The sequence below is a fragment of the Eubalaena glacialis genome, chromosome 6 (genome assembly GCF_028564815.1).
Source record: "Eubalaena glacialis isolate mEubGla1 chromosome 6, mEubGla1.1.hap2.+ XY, whole genome shotgun sequence".
Taxonomy (NCBI): Eukaryota; Metazoa; Chordata; class Mammalia; order Artiodactyla; family Balaenidae; genus Eubalaena; species Eubalaena glacialis.
In genome coordinates, this window is record NC_083721.1 from 59,677,217 (window position 1) to 59,699,164 (window position 21,948).

At 38.1% G+C, this 21,948-nt stretch overlaps 1 protein-coding gene across 6 annotated transcripts in view; it reads left to right on the forward strand.

Annotated features, from left to right (window-relative positions):
* PHLDB2 (pleckstrin homology like domain family B member 2) overlaps positions 1-21,948 on the forward strand; it is a 232,468-nt gene that overhangs the window by 145,122 nt on the left and 65,398 nt on the right. For all 6 annotated transcript variants that reach the window (XM_061194159.1, XM_061194163.1, XM_061194160.1 and 3 more), the window contains one exon: positions 16,973-17,356. In XM_061194159.1, coding sequence (XP_061050142.1) covers positions 16,973-17,356 — 384 coding nt within the window. The remainder of the gene's footprint in view (positions 1-16,972; positions 17,357-21,948) is intronic.

The following is a 21,948-nucleotide window of genomic DNA, read 5'->3' on the forward strand; positions in this document are numbered from 1 at the left end:
ATATGGAAGTAATCTTAGCTTATCTTTTCAGTAAACTAGTAAAGAAGTTCAGAGAAACTAATCTCTTTATGATAAAACAATCCAAACTTATTTTAAAGATGAAATTAAACTTGTATTATACTGTACACTGATAAGACAAGGCAAAGACATATAACTGTTTTTTAAACCAAATTATCAAATCAGTGTTTGATAATTTGTGTAAGGATTCACTTTATTCATCTAAACTTGTTTTCTAAGGCAAAGAAAACTGCTTCTGAAGTCAACAGTTTTGAAGAGGAAGGTCTTTTCTAAAGGAGAACACATTTAAATTTTTAGAATTTCCTTTTTATTTTTTTGGAATTTTGGGAATGTTACATTTATTTAAATGCTTATTAGTCTTTATAAACCAATCATAATAGAGGTCCTTTATTTTAATGTATTATTATCCTCAGGAAGTAGGAAAATATTTCACTCACACACAGTGATTTTTATTTCTCAGTTACAGAGACTAGGCAAAAAAAATTGTCCTGATTTGAGTTCACAAATAGAAGAACAACAAACAAGTGAGAAATGATGACAAATAAATGCTCAGCCGTCTCTCACCAGAACAAGGGTAGCTTCCAGTTCTACCTGACAGTTCACCAAGTGGTCAGATCATAAAACCAGATTCCCAGTCATTGCACCATCAATGCAGATAACTATTGATTGTGTGCAATCCAAAACCCCGATCAAATGTAGACACGAATCAGAAACCCAGAGCAGGAAAACAAAAATTTCAGAAGATAGCGAGTCAGTGAAGGTAAAGTTCTACTGCCATATGGGGTTTACTCCAGGAGCCAAGAAAAGCTGTGCCTGGGCTTCCAGCCCATGAACTATTCTTCATGAGCAGTACAGTTTAATTGACTCTACAGGATGAGTCCACTGGGACCTCCAAATTGTCAAAGCATAATTTTCAAAAAATAAACCCAACTCTTAGACAAATATAGAATTAATAGATGGCAAAGATTTATTGAATTCATTAATGAGGAAACCAAGCAGGATAAAGTTGATTCACTAAGCATAATTTCTGTAGTATTTTTTAGCTTGAGTCGTGATTATCCCAGTGTTTCATTTGGATTTTTTTACTTGTGCAATCTTTATTTGAAAACTCAAGGTAATTATATTGAGTATTAAAGGCTGAACCCTAATCATGAATCTCTAAGGACCTACTAATGGGGTACAATTATCCACAGTGAGTCAACATTAAATAGCTTCCAACTGCTGTGCTAGTTGAGTTGTTTTGTTTTTTATAATTTTTCTTCTTTCTTGCTCTAAGCTGCCAATTTTTCTTTTGTCATTAAGCCAGCCTTCTTTCTTAAATTTATGATTTTTAGAAACCAGATATCAAGGCTTGTTTAAAAATACTGCCAACTAAGAGTTACTAGGTGCAAGTGAGGTCTTAAGAGGGTCCTGTGTGCACGAAGTGTGTGCACGTCAGCTTATAGACCTTGTGACATCCTTCTGGGCTGGCCAGTGGTCATTTAAACTTCCCAGTTCTGAGCTGTTTTCCAAGTAGGGGAATGGATAAGGTACCTCTAGTGGGCTGGGATGCTGATCCTTTGACAAACTAGATGCTTGAAAGGCTAAAGAAATCATTACAAAGTAGACAGGATATTCTTTTATTTGTCTCATTTGATACCTGCCTCCCTTCCAGTAATACAGAGGTAGTGATGCCCATCTAGTTCATCTTACGGTCCAGGGCAGTTAAAGTCATTTTAGGAAGAAAAGGGGAAAATAAAAAACTTAAAGCAAACCCTACTGCTATTAAGAGTATTCATTTGATTATATCACCAAAAGCATCTGTGTGCTATTGTGGAGAACCAATAGATTCCCACAAATTGAGTTGTAGCAATCCATTATTTTCTTTCTGGCTGATGACAGTCATCTGTGGTACCTTGATAAACAGTACTGTCACTGTTTAGAACGCTGTAGAGTCACACTTGGTGTTCATTTCTCCAGCAAGTTGTAATATGATGCCAGCTGTCATGAGGCACCATGGAATAAGGTTTTCTAACTTTTTACATATTCTGCCACCCCGGAGATGAGGTTGACTTTCTTTCAAGACACGTAATAATACTTCCATGGTATTTATTATGTGAATAGGTGAAATGTCTGGGACAGCGATTCTCTACAATTTAGAAGATGTTTTGTTCTAATAGCGTTTCTGAAAGTGCTTTACAACTAAAGAATTTTAAGTTGCAAAGGGCTGGGACCATGCCTGTCTTGCTCACTGCTGTGCATCCACCTTGTAGCCAGATGAGTAGAGTATGGGAAACATTGTACACATGTTTTTAGAAAGAGTGAATGATATTCATTCTGGCTTTCCTTATTCTGTGGCCATAGGCTGGTCCCCTAGTTCCCAGACATCTCAAACTTAAGTTTACATACTTAGTTCTAGGTAACAGTGAAGCTCTCCACAAAAGAATGCAAATATCTCAGCATAAATGCATTCTTTTTACTTCCAGAAACAGAAAATTCTCTTCCACTTTTCACTTAAAAATATAAAGATGAGAATGAGTTATTTTTCTTTATGCTGAAAAATTTGTAGCATTCTTTGTAAGAATTGGTGCTCTCCAGAATCATACAAAACCAAGGCTTGTGTACTTTTGAGTAGACAATAGATCTAATGTTTCTAAAATTAACTAAAAGTATAATTGAGTATATTTAAGGAGTTATATAAAATGGGATTTTATAAAATAAAAGTGTATGTTCTCTAATCTCCTTAAGGTGGTAAGACAGATACTAATTTAAAGACCAGAGAGTAAACAGGCTTTATAATTCAGTTCTATAATTAGGAAAATTTGGGAACTCAAGAAGAGTGAGCATTGTCAGGTGAGAGTTAGTCTACCTGTGGATGTGTTTTGCTTTTATATCTGCTTCTTGCTGCCTCTACTTCCTAGTGACTTCTGACCCCAAAAGACAGTTTGGTCATTCAGACCTTTTTGTCCTGTAAATTTGACAACACCTCTTCACTGGAAGCAGAAAGGACAGTGTTATAAGAATGCCTATGGCTTCCTAGCCATCTTACTTTTTTCCTAAGAAGAATGTGTTTGAAATGTGAAGGCAAACTTAAGTATTGAAAACTATTTTGCACTCCCGTCTGACTTGAAAGGCATCTGCTTCCTGATGTGGCCCTTCCTCTTGCTACATCCTGACTATAGTTTTAATTTAAAAAAAAAACAAGGGTTGCAGTGGTGGGAAGTGAGTCAGTTAAACTGCAAATGGGGTGACAGGTTGGTTTACTAACCAAATAAATTTGATGGCTCACACTTTTTAAAGGGATATTTAGAAATTATGACTCTCTTCCTGTATTCTGAGTCAGAATGTCCATTCATTAATTATTTGATTTAATCTTCAGGTTTGACATAAGCTTTAGAATGATTTGTTTCTGTGGAGCCTTGCTTTTCCTAGCTCTGATGTTTAAAGCAGCCAGTAAGTTCTCTGCCATTCTCTGCCCCCTTTACTTTCATGACTCGTTTGGATGGTTTGTAGAGTCTGACGCAGAAATACAATGTGAGCTGTAAATGTGAACCATGTGTTTTAAAATTTTCTTACATTGAGAAAAACTACAAAAAAAAAAAAGATGAAATTAATTATAATATATTGGATATTGGTCAGCACAGGATTAGATTGGTAATACTGTCTACTTTCTAAATAAGCTATCCATTCTCTAAGACAACTTCTTTAATTTCTAATAAAATAAGAGTAAATCTATAACTACTAGATAACATAAAGTAGACTGTTATCTATGGTCAGATCACCTTGGGTCATTAGAGAATAAAGACTTTATCTTTTAAATAGCAGATTGCTGGCATAAATGTAGATGTTTAGTAAATATTGAAGGAATTAATTCTTAGCAAATTAGAGTTGCCAACTGTCCCCAGTTAACTGAGAATAAAAAGTCTTTTTTTTTCTTCTTCACTTGGCGGGCTAGATGGGTAGAAGAGGAATGGGAAGGGAAAAAAATAGCATTTAGCAATAATCTAGTGACTCCACATTGGGGAAAAACTGAGCCAAAGTCTTAGTGTAATTTTGTATTAAAATAGTCCCCTATACTTGAGAGCAAACCCTAGGTTCTTGTTACAGTGACAGTACAAGCTCTTGCCTCTTGATGGTGCCACACATTTAAAAATCCCTGCTTAGAACTGAGGGATGTGTACTGTTCATCTTATGTAGCATAATTTAGCATTCTTGGGCTGAATGCTGAAATACAGAATGTAACTTAGACTAAAAGGAGGCCCTGTATGCCACTATGTCTGGGAAAAGTCACATTCTTTTTTTAAAAATGATAAATCAATATAGAAAAATGTACAAACTACATGAACATTGGAAATACAGTATATCAATACCAACAGGTACATGGGAGAGGGGTGATGAGGGAGGACTGTTGATTCTTCATAGGAAAAGTGATCCCCATATTTGTTGTTAAATTACTTAGTATTTCTAAATTAAAAGCCATTTATTGACCTGCCTGTTAAAAATCTCTCATCAAAGATTAGATTTAGTGACTGTGCTGGCTAATTCTTATAATGAGAAATTTTCTTCCTTAGTTCTAGAAAAATTTATGGGAATATTTGCTGTGAAGACTATTTTTAAAGTTTGAGATTGATTCTTAAAAAAAAAAAAAGAAAAAGATGAAGAAGTCCAAAATAAGTATTAGAAATCAAACACATTCATCACTTTTTCAATGGAAGAATTTTGATTCAGCCATCTCAATGTGTACGTTAAGACATATTAGAAGGCACTTTTTAAAAAAAGTTAATCTCTTTATTTTGCGGTAACTGTAGATTCCCATGCAATTAATTATAAGAAATATTGATAATTCAGAGAGGTCCTGTGCACCCTATACCCAGTTTCCTCCAGTGGTAACATCTTGCACACTCGAGTACAGTATCATAAACAGTGTTACCGAGTCCAAGCTCATAACTGCTTGCCTCATGGCAGGCCAGTAAATCAAGAGACCAGTGGTTGGAGCAAGGAATAGCAACTTTGTTGAGAAAGGCAGCAGACCGAGAAGATGGTGCACTAGTGCCCAGGAGACTCATCTTACCCCAGTTAGAATTCAGGCTTCTTTTATACTAAAAGGGGCAGGGGGTGGTTGGTTGTTGCATACTTCTTGGTGTTGGAATCCTTTGTTCTTGCAGCTGGCCGTGTAGGTCAGTCATGAAGTTCCTGTAAACCTCCAATAAGACAAATGGTATTCAGTGTTCTGCAACTTTGTATCTCTATATGAATGGGAAAGTATTATATTTGTAAAAGTCAGGCCCTTGAGAATGGCCTATCATGTATTTCAGGCTATAGGCAACATTCTTAACTTGTAGCAAAAGCAATAAAATACAAAGGTTAAAGTAAAAGAAACAGATCTAACATGGAGTCAGATTTGTTCTTCCCTATTACACCAGGATATTGATGATGATGCAGTCAAGGTACAGAACAGTTTTAACACAACAAGGGTTTCTCCTGTTGCCCTTTTATAGCCACTCCTACTTTCCTCCTACCCTCATCTCCTCCTCAACCCCTGGCAACCACTGGTCTGTCTTCCATTTCTATAATTTTGTCATTTCAAGAATGTTACACAAATATAATCATACACTATGTAAACTTTTGCATTTGGCTTTTTTCACTGCATAATTCTCTAGCGATTGAGCCAGGTTGTTGATGTTGTTGCCTCTTCTTCAACTCTAAGTCTGGGATTTATGAGGCAAAAGAAAATCCCAGGGAACCTGTCTCTGTGCTTTTCCTTGAGTCCCTACTTTCCTAACTGATCTGCTGCCTTCTCTCCATTTTTCAGGGTCTTATGCTTGTCTTATATTTAAAATGTCCAAGGTTTTTAGTAGTACTTAGTGAGAAGAATAGGGAAAAGGACCTCTACACCATCTTCCCAAAAGCAGAAATCGGTGAGACTGGTTTTTGAAAGTTCAGAATAGCCAAGAACTTTGCTCTGGTGAAGTCTAATTGACTGCAAGGGGGAAATATTTCTGTGGGGGCATGTTTTATAAAAGAATTTTGGTTTGGAAAAATTGATGTTTTTCTGATTCAAAGTGGCTAAGGCCCTATCCCAGCTCTGGGATTGTAATTCAGATTTTGAAAAAAGATAATTTTAAGAAAATGCTAAAAGTACAGTTAAAAAGAACAAGTTTCTTCAGACATGTATTATTCTTTCATTTTGATTATAGAATAACAGAGCCAGAACTTTGAAAGTTTGTCTTTTCCATCAGCTCATGAAGACCAAGGCCTAAATCATGTTAGACAGAGATTGCAATGTTTGAAAGTTGTCTTGGGAGAAAGGAAAATATTGTTACTTTCCTAACAGCTCAAATAAAGAAGACATGTCATTGTTTATTTTGAATTTCTATATATAAAACTTGCTAGCATGCTTTTTAAATTTTAACACATAGTATTTCCCATGAGATGTATCTCCCATCAAGTTGCATTTCAGTACTTTCAGTTGAAATGTGATAGCCCAGTCTCTTTTTTTCACTTGTTAGACTTTCTGTTTTACTCCACCAACTTCTTTGTGCATTAAAAAAAAAGAGAGTTTATTTTTTTTTAGGATAGATTTTCAAATGTGAAGATTGAGTTTTGATACCTCTCATGAACTGGTTTTGATTGAACAAAATAAAATATTACATAATATTCTAAAAGTATTTCAATGGATTGTATATTGTAAACTGTGGCCTTTCAGGAGAAACAACAACAACAACAAAACAAAACAAAAAGATCCTCTGGAACTTAGTTAAGCCAAGGTGAAAATGTAAAGAAATGACAGTACTATTGGACTTTTGTTTTGTCATGTTTTCTTTAATGGTATAGAACAATAGCATAATTTCTTTAACAGAAGGGACTCAGACACCATGTAGATTTTCTTCTGAAACCCTGTCCATGTAAGAGGAAAAATATCTGACATATTTTTCTTACACACTGTGGAAATTATGATTATATTGATCACATGAATTTCATTTCTTTACAGCCAATGTTTTTCAGTCTATAGGGAGAAGTGTATTATTTTCCACCTTAAATTTTCTGAGTAACAGCAATAATGTTATGTAGTCACTCATAATGGGCATTTTCTTTCAAATGGCATCTTGTAATATTTTAAGAGTAGGTCACCACAAGACTGATATTTTATAAAAGTAAAACTTATCAAAACTCGCATGTCTGTCAGTTGATTTTAAATGGCAAAATGATGCAAAAAAGGCATCAGGAAAGGAGTAAAATACAGAAGATCCTAGTTAGATGGTCAGAGATTAACTTGAGTCTGCCTAGCAAATGCAAGGAATAAATAGAGGTGGAAAAAGCAAGTTGAGAAAACATTCTTGGATTAAAAAGTAACAGGATTAATTTAATCAAGTGGTAGTATTTTAGGACATGCCTGATATAAATGAGAATAAAAATAAACATTACCTCAGCATACACATGTATTATATGTAATTCATATATATTATTAAGTTATGAAACTAATATTTAAATATATTTTATAAATGTGTTAATAATTAAACATATTATATACTTATATTCATACATATTTTTTAAAGTATAAGCTCTTTCTAGAAGAGGGACACAGCTAAAAATAATAGTAGAGGCAAGCAGGTTTAAGGGAGCTGTGAGTATTAGTAATTTTTAAAAAATGATCAGGAGTGTGAGGATACATTTATGAAATGAGATGAAAAGAACTGAATTTCTTTGGGTATGAGCAAAGGCAGGATGTGATAAACTCCTCAGGTATTTGAATGAGGCATGTACTCATAGGGCAGGGACAATGATTACCTCTGGCATTTAAGGTGGAGCCAGGGGCAACCTGGAATAGAAACCTGGGTTTTATGTCAAGGGTGAAGTGTGCACTGGATAGGAGATGAATTTTTTGGAAGGTAGTTCTTTCTAGAAGCTACTTCACTGGACTTATGCTGTAGGGAATATATGTTGCTCTGTAACGGTGGGGATAGAGGGACCAAATGGCAGTGAGTGACAGAAAAAATTCCTTCCTCCCCGGGTTACCATGGCAACTGGGCTCAGGCACATGATCTACCATGGGGAGGCATTTTGGGCAATGAGGGCGTTCTCTCTCTTTCCAGATTGGCAAAGAAACCCCATAGATTTGTGAATTTTCAGGGAGCCATTTGGCTGCATAACATATTTTTCCTGTATTTCCTCTGCCTGAAAACAATTGGATTTGTTTTTCAGGTTTGTTTGTTAACCAGGATTAGAGATGGTTCCCCAGGACCCACAAGACAATTGTCTATTTCACATCATGTTTTAATGGGAACCATCTCTAATCCTGGTTAACAAACACTGAGGACCTGCTCAGGCACCAATTGTAAACTTTATAGTATAAAGTGTATGAAATGTTCTCATACACAAGCTCTTATTGGTTTCTCCAAGAACTTAAGGGTAGGCGCTAATTTTACAATCTCTGTTTTACAGACCAGGTAATAGACTAGAAAGATTGAGCTTCTGTGTTATGGATCTGGTAAGTCCAGAACTTCAAATCCAAATGAATGTTCTTTCCGCTTAATCAAACTTAACACAGATTCTGCCCTGAAAATCCAGTGGTTCTGTGAGAGGGAGAAGCCATTTTACCCCACAGATCATTAAAATATAAGATGACAGAGAGAGTTACCAAGCTCCCTTCATGAAAATATCTTTATTTCAAAGTGCTTCTCCTGTTTCTGGTCACTTTACCCCTAATTTTCCCGGAGAAGTGGGAGGTGCCCCCTTCTCTTACTGTGTGTCCAATCCGCACAAATGCAGGACACACTGCCCCAGACTGCAAAGGGCTGGGGTTGATGGGAAGTGACGTGTTGAACATTGGCAACTTCTTTGAGATCGGGAGTGTGGGGTGGTGGGGCATGAAGGAAGGAAGGGAAGTAGAAGGGTAGAGCTACTGCGTCATCTGATAAGGATAATTAGTTGTTTAATTGATAATTTAATTGTTATTGGGGGTGTAGGGAAGGGGTTTGAGTACATTTTCAGACAGAGGAGAAGGAGTCAATAGAGAGGAAATAAGAGTGTAGGAGAAGAGATAATTAATAGACCAAAGCCACAAAGAAGGTGGGAGAGAAATGGATGCAATGGCGCAAGCAGGGGGCTTTGCCTTGGAAAGACTGAGGGACGCTCCTTAGGTAACTGAGCTAATTCAATTCTTTTATTGTGTTTACTGTGTCCCAAACAGCATTCTAAGTGCCAGCTATCTATATATATTTTTTAAAATCTTCACAACCACCCTGTAAGGTAGATACTCCAGTAATCCCCTGTTCTATACATGAGGAACTAAGACTCAGAAAAGCTAAATGACTTGCCCAGGGCCACACAAGTAGCTACGGAAGCAGCATTCAATCCCAAGCAGCCTGGCTCCAAAGTTCATGCTTTTAACCACTATGGTACAGTGAGGAAAGGAGGACCAGCTAGATAAAGATGATAGAGGAGGGAAGTTTAGGGAGTTTAAGCAAGATGGCTTTGATCTCCTTGGGCAGTTTGTACATTTGAGTGTACTGAGTATATTTGAGAAACAGGTACTGAAAACTGACTGAGTGATAAGTGTTGCCCTAGTTATTTGCATATGTCTTACTCTCCCTCAGTACTGGGTTGTCCATTACTATGGAAGGAAAACAGGTGTATGTGATACAATGTCCTAATAGTAATCTGTGTATAACAAATGTTTGTTGATCAATTAGTAGCTGTCACATTATTAGTAACTCTCTAAATAACTTGCAGTTGCCTCCAGAACAGATACAGTCACACAAAACCATTACTCTTTTGTTTGTCAGATGTGCCTCTTTCCAGCTCAGCCCTTCTGATGGCACACATGCACATCTATGTAAACTCAGGGTGGCAGAATAAAGTACTTTCCTGACCACAAGCCTGAAGGTAGACTTCCCGGCCAGTTTATAAAATAAAATAAAATATTCTTAGCTAGACATTAACTGACTTTCATGAAGATAATTTGTAAAACCAAACAATAAAAACTCCTTGCTTATGTATACAATTTCTTAATCAGATCTTTTGTCCTCAACTGATGAAAACAATACTAAGGCAATGTTTGGGTAAGTGTAAAGCCAATTACAAGGTTGAAAGGCACAGTCTCCAAGACCAGCCCTCACTTCTGACACTAACTACAAGTTCAAGGTGTTCCCCAGACCACTCTCAGGTTCAATAATTCCATAGAAAGACTGACAGAACCCACTGAAAGCTATTATAGTCACGATTATTGTTTGTTACAGGGAAAGGCTACAGACAAAGATCAGCCGAAGGAAGAGATGTATAAAGCAGAGTCAGACGTTTCCAAATGTGAAGCTTCCACTGTTCCCTCCCTTTGGAGTCAGGATGCGTTACTCTACTTTCATTGGTGTGTGATAGCACACATGGAGTAGGCCACCAAGGAAGCTTACCTGAACTTTGGTGTCCAGAGTTTTTATTGGACTTCATCACACAATCCATAGTTGATTGATCGCCCACGTTGTTAATCTCTGTCTCCAGGTCGATTGATACCACATGCCCCAAAGCACCCATGCGAAATCACACGGTTGGTGTTTCTGGAGTGTCCAGTCCCCACCCTAAGATTATCTGGTGTGGCCAAACTTGCCCTAATGAACAAAAACACTCAGATCAGGTATGAAATAGATTACTTTCCAGAAGCCAACAGCAGAGGCAGACTTCTCTTTGGGCAAAGTCAAATTCTTTATTATACAGCAAGTGTATCTCAAAAGCTTAATGCAGGGGCTTTCCTGGTGGCGCAGTGGTTGAGAGTCTGCCTGCCAATGCAGGGACATGGGTTCGAGCCCTGGTCTGGGAAGATCCCACATGCCGTGGAGCGACTAGGCCCGTGAGCCACAATTGCTGAGCCTGCGCGTCTGGAGCCTGTGCTCCGCAACAAGAGAGGCCGCGATAGTAAGAGGCCCGCGCACTGCGATGATGAGTGGCCCCCACTTGCCGCAACTAGAGAAAGCCCTCGCACAGAAACGAAGACGCAACACAGCCATAAATAAATAAATAAATAAAAATTAAAAAAAAAAAAAAAAGGCTTAAAAGCTTAACGCAGCATAGATCTGTTTCTCCTTCATACCCCATGGCCAGCTTGGGGTGAATGAGTCCTCTGCTCCACAGTTCCTCACTCAGGGCCCAGACTGATGGGACCAACATCATCTGGGGTGTCACGCTGCCATGACAAAGTCAGGCATGTAATGAATCCTGTGCTGGCTGTTCAGGCAGAAGTGACACTTGTTGCTTCTCACATTTCATTGGCTGATGCAAGTTTGACAGTCATATCCAGTTTGCGGGTTGGGAAGAGAAGAACCATTTTATTCTGTGCCCAGAAAGAAGAGGACTGATCTTAAAAGCCCCAGGGATTTATCTCTACCCTAAGGGATTTATCTCTAAAAACAAATAGACCCACAGAAAGGACTTTTAGCCATTGCTTCTGTTTTTCCTCCTTATTGACCTACCTAATTGAGACATCAGAGTTTGGTCGTGGAATCCTGGAAATTCTGCTTACTTGCTGTTACCTCCAGCTCTTCTCATTCTGCCATCCACTTTTCGACCAAGGTCTCTGACTCTTGCTGGTATACCCTATGAATTTATTCCCAAAGTTTATTTAGGGTATTGGGATCTAACGAGTCCTGATATGAAGAGGAAGAAATTTGGCCCATTTCTTGCGTGTACCTCATCCCTCTTCCTCCAAAGAACCCCATCTCTCTAGCCACATAGTAGTTGCTGATCTCTGAGCACACTATGAGAATCCATGACTCTATGCCTTTGATTATATGGTTCCTTTACAGAAATGCCCTGCCCATCTGTCCAACAGACCAGACTCATATTTATCCTTGAGGACTCAACTCACATTTCTTTTTCTGTAATTTTTGTGCGTTGCTTTCCCATAAAAGACTCCATTGGCTTTCGGTAAACCTCTGTTATCACTGTTTCTTTAATCGATTGACTATTTGTGCCTCTTGTTAAAGATTTGAGGGTAGAAATGCTGTCTTTTTTCCTCTTTGTGTCACCAGTACATTACCGGGCAGAGTAACTTAATAGATTGTTATTGAACTGAAGATATGGAAACATTGAATCCCTAGAGTTAACAGAAGAGAGAGGTCTTTTTTATCAGTTATAACAGGTCCTCTTAACTAGAGAAAAATCTCCTTTCAACTAAATTATTTCTAACCGTTAAAGGTTAACCCTTTGTTTTATGTAATAAATGACCTAACATATATAATTATAAAAGAGGGATTTTCTTTTTTTTTTTTCTTGAGGTTTTTTTTTTATTGAAGTATAGTTGATTTATAATGTCCTGTTAGTTTCAGATGTACCCAGTGATTCAGCTTTATATATATGTATAATATGTAATATATATATTCTTTTTCAGATTCTTTTCCCTTATAGGTTATTACAAAATACTGAGTATAGTTCCCTGTGCTATACAGTGGGTCCTTGTTGGTTATCTATTTTATATATAGTAGTGTGTATATGTTAATCCCAAACTCCTAATTTATCCTCCCGCCCTTCTTTCCCCTTGGTAACCGTAAGCTTGTTTTCTATGTCTGTGGGTCTATTTCTTTTTTGTAAATAAGTTCATTTGTACCTTTTTTTTTAGAGTCCTCATATAAGCAATATCATAAGATATTTGTCTTTGTCTGACTTACTTCACTTAATATGATAATTCTAGGTCCATTCATTTTGCTGCAACATGAATTTCATTCTCTTTTATGGCTGAGTAATATTCCATTGTGTATATACACCACATCTTTTTTTTTTTAATTAATTAATTAATTTATTTTTGGCTGTGTTGGGTCTTCGTTTCTGTGCGAGGGCTTTCTCTAGTTGTGGCAAGCGGGGGCCACTCTTCATCGCGGTGCACGGGCCTCTCACTATCGCGGCCTCTCTTATTGCGGAGCACAGGCTCCAGACGCGCAGGCTCAGTAGTTGTGGCTCACGGGCCTAGTTGCTCCGCGGCATGTGGGATCCTCCCAGACCAGGGCTCGAACCCATGTCCCCTGCATTAGCAGGCAGATTCTCAACCACTGCACCACCAGGGAAGCCCCACATCTTCTTTATCCATTCATCTGTTGATGGACACTTACCTTGCTTCCATGTCTTGGTTATTGTAAACAGTGCTGCAATGAATATTGGGGTGCATCTTTCTTTCGAAATTATAGTTTTCTCCAGATATATGCCCAGGAGTGGGTTTGCAGGATCATATGGTAACTCTATTTTTAGTTTTTTAAGGAATCTCCATACTGTTCTCCATAGTGGCTGTTAAAAGAGGGATTTTAACAAAGATTTCACCTGTGCTTAAGTATCAGCACTTGATTTTCTGCATAATTTATTTCTATATTATATTCACAGTCCTAGGGCCTAGACTGGCTGCTGTTGATTACGAGGGGACTGGATGGGTTCAGGAGATGGAAGAGTTTCCTGACCGAGGACTGTGAACTGAAGTGGGTCAGTGCCAGACACATTCCTCTGAAAAAGAAAGAAAGCTCTGAGGTCAAAAGCCATACACTCGGCCCACAACATTTTTTTTAACCACTAAGGAAAAGAATTGTGCACCATTTTCTTCAGGTATATTTGTTAAGCTCTTGTGTCCCCTTCAAAGCTTTCTTTGATATATGGAGTTGGAGGAAAGGGAAAATGGAGAGAGAGAGAAAAAATTAAAATGTATTTTAAATAATTTAATTCAAAGGGACCTACGTTCTAAACCCTTAACACCAATGTTTTGGGCCATTTAGATATTTGGGCTCTCTACTGGTGCCTTTTCAAGAGAATGTGCAGTGGATTGCTAGTTTGGAAAGGTGGGTAGGAATTGGAGATGTCAAAGAGGGTAGTCTCCTAATTCAGCAGGTTGTTAGGTGAAGCGTCAAAGAAAATTGAATTTTAGGAAGAGAGCCACACATCTCAGGTTGCCAGTCCCAGTTTGCGCTTGCTGTCCCAGCGTAATTATTAATAGTGCCCTATTTGATTCTCAAAAGTGTCCTGTGTGGAATGGCTGCCCTCATTTTAGGTCATGCAGAGTGGAGAATATTCGCGTGATGAATGGGAAAGATGAAGAGGGCTCAAGGGAGAGTTATGAGGGTAAATTCTGTGCAGGGTTTCCTTAAAAGGCTTCTCGTGCTTTCTGAAATGCCTCGCAGACTTTCTTCTGACGCACTTCTCATCATCAGTTTATTTTTCTTTGATGCAGTTCTTACGGGGCCAGTGTGTCTCAGCACGGCCTGGATTTCTGTTAGACTCGTGGGCAGCAGTGCTGCATCCATGTGTGATTCAAACCTGAACAGATTGGCTGTGAATGGGGTGATAAGAATAGAGAGAAGCACATAGCAGTAGACCAAACTTCCTGTGTACCCGCCTTTGAATACTGTTTCACTGTCTGAAATAGCATTCATCTTTTGGCTGGGATCATTTATTTCCTCTGGAATTAAGCAATGGCATTGGCAGCAAAAGAAACTATTTTGGGAAGGAGATGTGGGAGGAATTTTGCTATGTATGACAGGCTGGGCAGAAGTACCTTTCTTGCTTTTGAGGACCGCACTGTTCATTAGTGCCCTGGTAAAGGGAAACTGACAACTTTCCGATAATCCCAAATGTAATGAATGTTGAGGTGAATGCATACACACTGTCATCTATGAAGATTAGCAAAGACTGAGTTTAGATGCTTCAACTTAATTCACCTACATGGCAGAAAGAGAACTTTTCTTTGGAGATTAGCCTCTAATGCAGATGCTTTTGAGAAGGGGTAAAATATAACATCTTGTTCCTGTCCCCTTCCTCACATACGCCCTTGCAGTTGTCTTTGCATATTCACATGCAGACTTTTCTAGATTGTTGGAGTTTAAAATAAGGCAATGAATGCTGTGTGTCCCCCCCCCCTTCCCCACAAAGCTGAGGTGGGTAGGGCTTGGCAGCTGGTAGCGGCTACAGAGATAAATAAGCATCAGGGCTCCTGGATGGACAGCGTGCAGAAGCGCCTGGGTTGAGGTTGTGCAGCCGAGTGCCTTCCGTGGGACGAGGCCATGAGGATGGAGCTGCAGCTGGAGTCCAGAAGTTCAGGCAGTGAAAGGGAGGTGGGGCTTATAAGAACCCGTTTAATAGTCCTTTTGATCAAGCTGTTGCATTTTTGGGGTGGGGAGAGTACTTTAGAGGACAGATGAAAGTCATTTCATGCTATTTTGTCATTTAATGGATGTATTTAATGAAAACCAGGGAATTATGTTAGTCTGTTCCTATTTGACTTGTCTATTTGATACTCTTCCGCTAATAAAGAGAACTACCTTCAGAATTTTGTTTTTCCAAATTTTCTGCAGTTAGATATTAAAAACAGCAGCCCAGGGCTGCTTAACACTTTTCTATTTTGTTACTGATAACCAGTTTGGAAAACGTTTTTCTTTTCTTTTTTTTTTTTAATTAATTTTTATTGGAGTATAGTTGCGTTACAGTGTTGTGTTAGCTTCTACTGCACAACAAAGTGAATCAGCCATATATATATACATATACTCCTCCCTTTTGGATTTCCCTCCTGTTTAGGTTGGAAAACATTTTTCTATGGAAGGCTTTTGAATTCTCTTTTCAATGTGGTAGATATAATAACCAAAGATGTTTTTTGCTATTTTATTTTTTTCTTTTCACTTTGGCAGTTGGGCTAATGTGAAAGGTGAAGATGTTGAGATTCCCCACTCCAAAGAGTGCTGTCTAGGTTTATGATAAGCATTTTGTAAACTATATCCCCTTATTCACAAATGTATAGTAAGTTTACGTAAAGTCAAAAATCATAAATACCTACGTGTTTTACGTGGGGAGCTTGGTGAAGTGTCAGTTAGTGGTACCATTATAGACATCAATGGCCTTATATTAATTTTTTTTAGACAAATAAACTATCATTTTATTTTCCAGCTAAATGATTCAAAGATTTAATGATCTCAGAATTTGAAATATGTTGCTGTCTTTCTGTCTGGACGTGACGTTAAATGTTCTTCATCTTCTTGTGACATTCTCTTTTTTAAAAAATCATTTCAATTTTTCATTTGAGAAATTGGTGGGAAAGACCTTTATATGGTGACAAGACATAAAAAAGAGTGTTAAAAAATTTGAAGCATTTCAAGAAAAAAATTGAAGACCTAGTTATTAAGCCTTTCAAATTAAGCCTTTTCTAAAGTAGCATTTTCCTTTTGTGTGTCTAAACAGTAGAATGATATTTCTATAGGAAGTTAGAGAATTAATTTTTTTTAATAGTTTTTTAAGAAATTTACTTATTTTAGGCTGTGTTGGGTCTTCGTTGCTGCATGCAGGCTTTTTCTCTGGTTGCGGTGAGCGGGGGCTACTCTTCGTTCATTGTGGAACATGGGCTCTAGGTGCATGGGCTTCAGTAGTTGTGGCACACGGGCTCAGTAGTTGTGGCTCGCAGGCTCCAGAGCACAGGCTCAGTAGTGTGGCACACTGGCTTAGTTGCTCTGCGGCATGTGGGATCTTCCCAGGCCAGGGCTCGAACCTGTGTCCCCTGCATTGGCAGGCGGATTCTTAACCACTATGCCACCAGGGAAACCCTAGAGAATTAATTTTAAACTCAAATATTAAGTCTGCAGTGATGAAAGAGCTAGATATTGTTGAAGGTGGATAGTAGAGGGAGGGAAGGGGATGAAGATTTTAAAAAGGAGATTAAACAAAAACATTTGAAGTGTTTGGAGAATTGATAAATCAAGAAAGGTCTCACTGAGTGCTAGTATGTACTAGGATCAGCATTGGGATATACAAATAAAGAATTGAATTTGAGAGGAAAATCAGGCATTGTTAACCCAGGTTTCATCTGGATTTATAAATGGGTTCGTCAAAGATGATGAAAAACATCACCAGCCAAGTATCTGTGGGATTATGTGTGGGTTGAATTCACCAGGGATCCCAGCCTCTTCCATCTTTTTATTCGGAGTTGTCTCCTTCTCACAAACTCACTGACCTTCCCTCCTCTGTGTTCTAGGAGAGACAGCGTCTGGAGACCATCCTCAGTCTCTGTGCTGAGTACACAAAGCCTGACAGTCACGTGTCCACTGGCACCACCGTGGCAGATGTACAGAAAATCAATAAGGAACTGGAGAAGCTGCAGCTCTCTGACGAGGAGTCCGTGTTTGAAGAAGCCCTGGTGAGCCCTGACACCAGATACAGGTGCCACCAGAAAAGCTCTCTCCACGATGCAGACCTGGCAGGCTTCGGGAGCCTCAGTCAGAGTAGCGCCAGCTTCCTTTCCCTCAGGAGCTCCAGGAATGATGAACTGATCAGGGATCTCACCAGGACTCCCCCACCGCCCTCCTCTGCCTTTCTGAAAGCTTCCAGCGAGTCCGCTTATCTAAGTATCCTACCAAAGGTAAAGCCGGCCACACACAGAGATTAAATTTAGGGCCTGGACCATGCATCTGCACTGGCCTAGACACTAGAGGTTTTATCCTGGTTGTTTTCCAAAATGTTTTCAGTGAAGCTTCAATTTAAGAGGTAATTAGCTAAGCAAGGTGCAGCAAATTAGGGTGTTTACTATAAAGTAACAAATTTGCACTCTAGAAAATGTTGCAGTACAGAAAAGTATAAAGAAAAACAATTTCTCTTCTCCCTGCCCCCTCCAGTTGTACACCTGAGAGAGAAAAACACAAAGTGTCTTACATGCCTTCCCAATATTTCTGTGCATGTATGGCCATATATTATAAGCACAGACATACATATATACAAGTATAGTGTTCTGTATGATTTTTTTTCCCTCACTGAATGTCTGGAGCATCTTTGCATATTACTATACACAGTTCTACCTCGTTTTTTGGTTGACTAGTATTTTATTGTTTGGAAATCCTATTTAAATTGTTTCCAGTATTTTATCAACAAAATATATATGCAACAAATATTCTGGAAAATATATATTAGCACAATTGTGCAAATGTGTCTGTAGGATCACTTACTAAAAGTGGCATTGGTAGGTCAAAGAGTTTGTATATTATTCATTTTAATCAATATTCCCAAATTATACTCTCAAAAGACTGTGTATTTCCAGGTGACACTGAGTAAGAGTTTATCCGTGCACCTTGTTATTCATACACTTGCCAAAGTTATGTATTATCAAAAATTTTTAATATGCTAAGTTAATGATGTTTTAATTTTCTTGCCTTTAATTATGCATAAAATTGGACATCTTTTCATATTTTTAGTTGTTCATTTGTATTTTGACACACTCATGTTCTTCACCCATTTTTTTGTCTTTAGGACACCTTTATTATTATTTATTTAACTTTTTAAAATTAAAGTATTGTTGATTTCCAATATTATATTAGTTTCAGGTGTACAACATAGTGATTCAATATTTGCATAGATTGTACTCCATTTAAAGTTGTTATAAAATATTGGCAATATTCCCTGCATTGGACAACCTATCCTTATATCTTATTTATTTTATACATAGTTGTTTGTACCTCTTAATCCCCGACCCCTATCTTACCCCTCTTCCATCCCTTTCCCCGTTGGTAACCACTAGCTTGTTCTCTATATCTGTAAGTCTGTTTCTGTTTTGTTACATTTGTTTGGTATTTTTATTTTAGGTTCCACATGTAAGTGCTAATATACAGCATTTGTCTTTCTCTGGCTTACTTATTCACTAAGCATGATATCCTCCAGGTCCATCTATGTTGTTGCAGATGGGAAAATTTCATTCTTTTTTATGACCGAGTAATATTTCATTGCCTATATATACCACATCCTCTTTATCCATTCATCTGTTGATGGACACTTAGGTTGCTTCCATTTCTTGGCTATTGTAAATAATGCTGCTATGAACATTGGGGTGCATATATCTTTTCAAATTACTGTTTTTTGTTTTCTTCAGGTATATACCCAGGATTGGAGTTGCTGGATCATATGGTAGTTCTGTTTTTAGCTTTTTTGGGGAACCTCCATACTGTTTTCCATAGTGGCTCTACCAGTTTACATTCCCACCAACAGTGTATTAGGGTTCTCTTCACTCCACATTCTTCCCAATACTTGTTATTTGTGGACTTTTTGTTGTTTTCTGACAGGTGTGAGGTGATATCTCACTGTGGTTATGATTTGCATTTTTCTGATGACTAGCAATGTTGAGCATCTTTTCATGTGCCTGTTTGCCATCTGTATGTCTTTTTTGAAAAAATGTCTATTCAGGTCTTCTGCCCATTTTTTAATTGAGTTGTTTTTCTGATATTGACTTATATGAGCTGTATATTTTGAATATTAACTCCTTATTGGTCATATCATTGCAAATATTTTCTCCCATTCAGTAGGTTGTCTTTTCATTTTGTTGATGGTTTCCTTTGCTGTGCAAAAGCTTTTAAGTTTAATTAGGTCCTGTTTTGGGGGTGGTGGGGGAATCCAATTAAATTTTGGTGGAGACTTCAGGGTTTTGTGTATATGGTCATGTCATCTGCAAATAGTGACAGTTTAACTTATTCTCTTCCAATTTGGATGCCTTTTTATTTCTTTTTCTTGTCTACTTGCTGTGGCTAGGGCTTCTAATACTATGTTAAATAGAAGTTCTGAGAGTGGACATCCTTGTCTTGTTCCTGACTGTAGAGGAAAATCTTTCAACTTTTCACGATTGAGTATGTTAGCTGTGTGTTTGTCATAAACGGCCTTTATTATGTTGAGATATGTTCCCTCTGTATCAACTTTGATGAGAGTTTATCATGAATACATGTTGAATTTTGTCAAATTCTTTTTCTGTGTCTATTGAGATGATCATGTGATTTTTATCCTTTGTTTTGTTAACGTGGTGTATCACATTGGTTGATTTGCAGATACTGAACCATCTTTGCATCCCTGGAATAAATCCTACTTGATTATGGTGTGTACTTATTGCCATTTTCTTACTTATTTACTGGTTGTTATTGTAGTTCTTTTTTTTTTTCTCTTCTTTTAGTTTGTTCCCTTGTGGTCTGATGATTTTCTTTAGTGGTATGCTTGTGTTCCTTTCTCTTTAGTTTTTGTGTATCTATTGTAGGCTTTTGATTTGTGGTTACCATGGGGTTCATGTATTGACCTATAGCTATATCTACTTGTTTTAAACTGATAATCACTTAAGTTCAAACACATTCTAAAAGATCTACATTTTTACTCCCTTTCCCCATGTTTTGTGTTTTTGATGCCATATTTTACATCTTCATGCATATCCCTTAACTGTTTATTGTAGTTATAGTTGATTTTACAATCTTTGTCTTTCAGTCTTCATGCTCACTTATTTAAGTGACTGATCCACAGCCTTTACTGTATATTTGCCTTTACCTGTGGGATTTTTCCTTTCTTATAAATTCTCACTTCTTGTTGTAGCCTTTTCTTTTCCACTTAAAGAGACCTTTTTCTTTTAGGGTCACTTTAGTATTGATGAACTTTTAGTTTTTGCTTGTCAGAGAAATTCATCTTTCCTTCAGTTCTGAATGATAACCTTGTTGGATAGAGTATCCTAGGCTACAGGTTTTTCCCTTTCAAGATTTTGAATATATCATGCTGCTTCCTTCTGGCCCGCAGAAAAATCAGCTGATAGCCTTATAGGGATTCCCTTGTAAGTGACTCTGTTTTTCTTTTGCTGTCTTTAAAATTCTCTTTTTATCTCTAGCCTTTGCCATTTTAATTATGATATGTCTCAATGTGGGTCTATTTAGGTTCATTTGTTTGGGACTACCTGTGCTTCCTGTACTAGAAATCTGTTTCCTTCTTCAACTTCAGGAACTTTTCAGCCATAATTTCATCAAATACATTTTCTATCTCTTTCTGTCTCTTTTCACCCTCTGGGACCCCTATAATGTGAATGTTATGACACTTGATGTTGTCCCAGAGGTCCCTTAATCATTTTTTAAAATTCATTTTTCTTTCTGCTGTTCTGATTGGGTAATTTCATTATTCTCTCTTCCAGATTGCTTATGTGTTCTTCTGTATCACCTAATCTGCTATTAATTCCTTCTAGTGTATTTTCCATTTCAGTTATTGTATTTTTGAGCTCCGTTTGGTTCTTCTTTTTTTCTTTTTAATATTTTCTGGTTCCTTGTTAAAATTCTTCTTGTGTTCATCTATTTTTTTTTTAACCAAGTTCAGTTAGCATTCTTATTACTAATGCTTTGAACCTTTATCTGGTAAGTTATTTATCTCTGTTTCATTAGGGTTTTCTTCAGGTTTATTTCCCTGTTCTTTCATTTGAAACAATTTCTTCTGTCTTCCCATTTTGTTTAACTTTCTCTTTCTCTATGAAATTAGGTGAAATAGTTACCTATCCCAGTCTTGAAGGAGTATCCTCGCATGGGAGTGTCCTTATGCAGTTTGCATGTGCCCAGTGGCTTTGGTGGGAAAGCTGAATCTGAAGCGAGCATGGGTCACATCTTCTCCTGGGGTGTGCAGGCAGCTGTCACCTTGGTGAGAGGTAGGGCTGGAGATGGAGGGGCTAGAGCCAGAGCCAGGTGCAAGCCGGCTTCTCCTATGCTCAGTGGCTGTCACTGCCCTATCTGGGTGTGATCAGAGCTCAAGGTGATGGAACAGAAGCCCTGAGGGTCGGGTCCAAGCTGGTTCATTTCCTCTAAGTGTGCACTCCCCCCCACCCCCTAAAGCACCTCCATCCTAGTAGAGAGCTGTACAGGAGCAAGAACAGCTGGATCAGGCACTTGCTGTAGACAGGAGCAGTTGTGGGAAACCAGCCAGAGCCCCACACAGTTTTAAATCTGCTTCTTCCCCCTTGTTCCCTAGAATAGGCAAGCATGTGCACCTGCTCTTCATGAGCAGAATCTCAGCTTCTTACAACCCTCCTCTAAGTCCCACTGGTCTTCAAACCAGCTAAGGGCACTTGTCTTCCTTGTGTTGGACCCCAGGGCTGGTGTGCCCAATATGTGGTTCAAACCCCTAACTCTGCAGGGAGGATCTCTGAGCCCATCATATCTCCCTTCTCCTCTGTGTCCTGCTAAATGT